Source organism: Gavialis gangeticus, unplaced genomic scaffold (assembly GCF_001723915.1).
Source record: "Gavialis gangeticus isolate Ggan-Ray unplaced genomic scaffold, GavGan_comp1, whole genome shotgun sequence".
NCBI lineage: Eukaryota > Metazoa > Chordata > Crocodylia > Gavialidae > Gavialis > Gavialis gangeticus.
The window spans coordinates 43,007,739-43,013,687 of NW_017728995.1; the positions used below are offsets into that span (position 1 = coordinate 43,007,739).

Sequence of the window (5,949 nt, forward strand, 5' to 3'; positions counted from 1 at the left end):
TTTTTTTTTTTTTTTTTTTTTTTTACTTAAAAAAGGAAGTTCATGCCTTATTTTAAGTAGAAATACTGAAGCCAGCTCACTGCTAAACTTCATAACGAGAAGAGTAAGATGTTAAATTCCTGGCTTTGCCACAACAGATACCCCTTGAGTTTCCCTGGATAGTTCATATAACCTATCTCTCCTGTCTCTGTGAAATGGGACTGAGACTGTTTTTGCTAGAACTGCTTCTACTAGTATAGGGCTACTATCATGTTTTGCCAGTAAGGAATTCTAATGTGGACATAGCTATACCAAAAATGCAAGAATTTGTATAGATAAAATATAACTGTCCCTTGAATAGAGCAAGAATTATGGGTAAAAGCACAGTTTTGCTCCTAACTGCCTCTATGCTTTTGCAAGCACAGATGTGTTGAACAGAAATCATACCTTTTTCATACCTGTGATCAGTGTAGTTATGCCAGCAGTAGTCAGTTATGTAGATTTGGTTTAATGCAACTCTTTCTCTCAATCCTAGATCTAAATTCTTTCTGCTAGAATTTACTAGGAGTTTGAATCCTCACCCCTCCTAAAGACAGTCTCATCATTTTATATGGTGGATTTATGTACATGATCTTTAAATGACATTCAACCATAGTATTTAAATAGAGAAAACCAAGTATTTTAATTAAATAATATTTTTTGCTCCTTTTGGAACAGGTGCTTCATATTATTTTTACAATGCTTCATTTTTTGACTCAGAGTACTCGATATTTAGCTGCAAGCTTGTTTACTTTCTCAACACATCACAGCTCTTTGAAACTGTCCTGGATTTTCCAAAACATAACTGAGGTAAGAATACTATAGGAGGAGAAGGTAACAGATCTCAGAGCATAATAGTGACTTGTTTATTTTGTTTTCCTATCTTAAAAAAATGGAGTATGAGTCTGTTTCACTTAGGTATAATTTAATATATATATGTGGTGCCAATGTTAATTTGTGATCTAGTTCATATTTGTCAATGTGTGCATATGATATAATCTTTGCTTCTGATTTGTGCAAATATGTGGGCATATAATTTTACTGATGTAAGTAGTCCAGCAAAGCTCAAACGTATTCATATAACAAGTTGAACTTTCTGACTTATTCCCATTAATGTTAAGAGGGCTGTTCATCTTCAGTGTGGCCAAAGGCTGCCCACCACACAGATTATATGCTCCGGAGGCAGACCTCTGGGATTTTTCTCTGCCCCCTGCCATAGACAGTGCTTGTGGTGGTGTATGGCCCCCCTGTGATTTCATCTCACCACACAGGCTGTTCCCTGCCTCACAGGTGCCATGCTGCCCCCTCCAGGACCTTTCCCATGCATGACCATGGTGGCTACAGGGACATGTAGCGAGTTAGATAGCCCTGTTGTATAACATCATTTGATTGTACTTTTTTTTAAAGTATAAAGAAAATGTTGTAACAAAGTTATTGTATAACAATCAAGGAATATTTATATTTTATCTTGCACTACTGTGTTTCCAGTCCAACGTAAAGCATGTCAAAATGAATAACTTAATGCTTACCAAACAAGGGCTACTGTTTACCCCACTTTTATTTAATTTTAAGTGTCTGATTAATATTATGTAAATGTAAACTTGGGCATTTGTTTAACATCATACGTTGCTTGCATCACATTTTTATAGTATGTTAATTCATTTTGTCTTTGATTCAGTCCTTTTCTTTTCTATTTTACTTACTTCATTCATCTTTGCGTTTCTTTTTACTTAATTTCACCCTGTTTAGTTTCAGGATTTTTTTTGAGAGAGAATTTGGGTGTGTTTGTTTTTTACAATGATCAAAGAAGACCGGAGAGAATTTTCTAAAAATCTGTTCAAAACCTTTAATTGAAGGATATGAGAGTCCTGAATCTTCAATAGGAGACCTTTTTCCTCACACAGCTTCCTTAATTTTTGGTTTTAAAAAATCAAAACACAAAAATAAAAATGAAAATCCTAAGCAAAACTCAAAAGTGCCATCTAAAAATATTGTCCCACTCAGTTAGGTTCTACTTGTATTGGTCTGTTTTGCTTCCTACTAGTTTTCATTGTGCATTGTGTCAGTAGAAATGGAATAGCCAAAACCTAAATTTCTAATTTTAAAGAAAAATAGAGAAGATAACATTTTCAGACTTGTACATCATGAAGCTGAAAAGTATAGCTCTATTTGCTGCCTTTGACAAAGGTATTTTTGTTAGGTGTTTGTATTATTCCTTTTATATTTTTTTCATATCTACCAGACTTTTTTCCTTTTATCAGCACTTATTGGATTCATAGAAGGTTAGGGTTGGAAGGGACCTCAGGAGGTCATCTAATCCAACCCCCTGCTCAAAGCAGGACCAGCCTCAACTAGATCATCCCAGCTAACGCTTTGTCTAGCCAGGTCATAAAAACCTCCAAGGATGGAGATTCCACCACTGCTCTGGGTAACCTGTTCCACTGGTTTACTACCCTCCTAGTGAGAAAAATTCTTTCTAATATCTAACCTAAACTTCCTTTGCTGCAACTTGAGACTGTTGCTCTTTGTTCTGTCATCTGCCACCACTGAGAATAATTTAGCTCCATCCTTTTTCAAACCTCACATCAGATAGTTGAAGGTTGCTAATAAATCCCCTCTATCTCCTCTTCTCTAGACTAAATAAGCCCAGTTCCTTCAGTCTTTCCTCATAAGGCACATTTCCCAGCCCCCTCACCATTTCTATTGCTATCTGCTAGACTCTCTCTAATTTGTCCACATCCTTTCTGTAGTGCGGGGTCCAAAACTGAACATGGTACTCCAGATGAGGCTTCACCAGTGCTAAATAGAGGGGAATAATCACTTCCCTTGACCTACTGGCAGCACACCTACCAATCCAGCCCAGTATGCTGTTAGCCTTCTTGGTAACAAGGGCACACTGCTGACTCATATTTAGCTTATTGTCCACTGTAACACCCAGGCCCTTTTCTGAAAAGCTGCTGCCGAGCCAGTCAGCCCCCAACCTGTACTGGCATGAGATTGTTGCGTCCCACGTACATGATTTTGCACTTGTCCTTGTTGAACCTCATGAGATTTCTTTTGGCCCAGTCCTCCAATTTGTCTAGGTCACTCTGAATCCTAGCCCTATCCCCCAGCATATTTAATGCTCTCCCCAGCTTGGTGTCATCTGCAGACTTGCTGAGGGTGCACTCCATCTCATCTTCCAAGTTGTTGATGAAGACATTGAACAAAACAAAACCCTGGGGGGCTCCACTTGATACCAGCTGCTAACTAGGCATTGAGCCATTGATTACTACCCTCTGAGCTGGATGCTCCAGCCAGTTATCTATCTACCTTACAGTCCATTCATCCAGCCCATACTTCCTTAGCTTGCCTGTGAGAAAGTTGTGGGAGACGGTGTCAAAAGCCTTCCTAAAATCAAGGTACATCACATCCACCAGTCTCCCTGCATCCACAGAGCCAGTCATCTCATTATAGAAGGCAGTTAGGTTGGTCAGGCATGACTTGTCCTTGGTAAATCCATGCTGACTGTTCCTAATCCCCCCCTTCTCCAAGTGCTTAGAAATAGAAATAGCTTCCTTGAGGATCTTCTCCATGATTTTTACAGGGACTGAGGTGAGGCTGACTGGGCTGTAGTTCCCTGGATCCTCCTTTTTTCCCTTCTTAAATATGGACACTATGTTTGCCCTTTTTCAAGCACCCAGGATCTTTCCTGATTGCAATGAGTTTTCAAAGATAATGGTCAATGGCTCTGCAGTCACATCAGCTAGCTCCCTCAGTACTCTCAGGTGCATCCCATCCAGCCCCATGGACCTGTATACGTCCAGTTTTTCCAAGTAGTCCCTAACCTGTTCTTTCACCACTGAGGGCTTCTTACCTTCTCAAACTGTTCTGCCGGGTGCAGTAGTCTGGGATCTGATTTTGCCTGTGAAGACTAAGGTGAAGAAGGCATTGAGCACTTCAGCCTTTTCTGCATCCTCTGTCACAAGGTTGCCTTCCACATTCAGTAAGGGATGTACGTTTTCCCTGATTGTTACTGACATATGTGTTGAAACCCTTCTTGTTCCCTTTCACATCCCTTGCTAGTTGCAATTCCAATTGCGTTTTGGCCTTCCTGACTTCATCCGTGCATGCCCAAGCAATACTCCTATATTCTTCCCAAGTTGTTTGTCCAAATTTCCACTTCTTATAAGCTTCCTTGCTGTGATTTAGTTTACTGAGGAGTTCCCAGCTAAACCAAGCTAGTCTTCTGCCATACTTGCAATTCTTGATTCCTTCTCTTCACTAACTTTGATTTTTAAAATATCTAGGTTTACCCTTTCTAGGGCTTTGTTTGATTTCCCCTATTAATTCAACTTTTTGAGAAAGGTTGAGTAAGGTTGGCAGCCCTAGACATGAAATGGCATATACACCACAGAAAGACCTGTTTGGATGGGGGACAGCACACTGACCTAGAAAATAAAATTTATACAAGAGCTTCCAATGACCAATCCACCCTTCCTAGAAGAAACATTGGCAATTGCAGAATTTTCTGGAGACACTTGTAGTATTATTACTCAATTAAATATTTGGAGAAGGGTAAGGAAAAGAGAGAATGCATTCCTCTCTCTATATTATACAGAATTTTTTGTTTTGCTTTTCAGGTACACCAAGCTGCCAAAGAAAATAACTGCTGCTTTGGAACAATTGACACTTGGCTATTATACAAACTCACCAAAGGTGAACATGTCAAGTATTAGTTAAATATAAATAAAAATACTTGGAATCTGAACAGAGGTGTTCAATTCATGCACCTGACCTTATTCCCAAAAATCTAACTTTTCTATAGGGGTGACAGATACTCTTCTGTACAAGGACTATTTTCTAACTATTTATGAATACTACATACTGCTCCGCTTTTTGAATGAATATCTTAGATTAACTTAATAGGGACAGTCTGGAAGTATGGGGATAGTCTGAAAGAAATGAATGGTTCAAAATGATCACCTCACAAATAATTGAGAGTTAAATGGCAATGCCAGAACTAGAAATAAAAAGCTTATTAACAGGGTTTGAATTAGGGGGGAAGCTTGTGGGGGCAGAGCCCCCCCCCATAAGAAATAAAAACCCCCCTGTAAGACCTGAAAATCATAATCTGGGGAGTCTATGATTTTATTAGGGCATTGTGATGGGCAACCAAATTTTTTAGGCAGACCACCTCAAGAGTCCAAGTATAATTTGAACCCTGCTTATGAACATGAAGGAATAAAAAATTATACCTAGGTTTAAAAAGTGATGATCTCATGAGAGGGTGGTGACAGTTGTTGGGAAAACCAGACTGACACATAACACTCCATTAGGGGTTTCTGAAGAAGTTAAGGCTACCTAGATTACCATCAGTGGGTGGTAAAACCAATCTGTTGAAAGATTTTGTCTCTGAAAGCTTGGTTTTTACTTGAGAAATAAATTCTGATTTGTTTTAAGAAGGCTCTCTAGTCATTATTTACCACTAATCACAGACTTCCCAAAAGGAAAGAACTCCAAGTCCCCAAACTCAGTCAGACTTGCAGGGTAAAAATGGTTCATATTCAGGATAATTCAGGGTCCTGGTCTCACAGGGCAGAATTGCAATATTCAGTCCTAAAATAATAGGAAAAATGGAGACCTGCTGACCCCCAGGAGCTGTACATAGAAGAGACTACAAAGGGATCAGTTATGCAATAGGCCTAGAATTATGATATGGTAATCAAGCTGGATGTGGTTATCAAGCTTCTGAAGGGTTCCATGCAGACAATGTAAGGACATGAGGACAACTGCAGGATGTGGCCATGACAATAGACCTAATCCCTTATAATCTTTTGATATTTTAATGCCTTAAAAGTGATGAATTGAGATATAGTACATAGATTTGCTTCTATTGACTCTAAATTTCAGGCATTTAAAACTTTTAATTTAATTATAGGTTCTGTGTCT

The 5,949-nt window shown here is 38.9% G+C and overlaps 1 protein-coding gene across 1 annotated transcript in view; it reads left to right on the forward strand.

The window, feature by feature from the left end:
- Nucleotides 1-5,949, forward strand: part of GK5 (glycerol kinase 5 (putative)) — a gene marked incomplete at its 5' end in the record, with an annotated part of 74,611 nt that overhangs the window by 4,306 nt on the left and 64,356 nt on the right. The window contains 2 exons of the mRNA XM_019503072.1: nucleotides 697-828; nucleotides 4,641-4,716. Of these exons, the coding sequence (XP_019358617.1) occupies nucleotides 697-828; nucleotides 4,641-4,716 (208 nt within the window). The remainder of the gene's footprint in view (nucleotides 1-696; nucleotides 829-4,640; nucleotides 4,717-5,949) is intronic.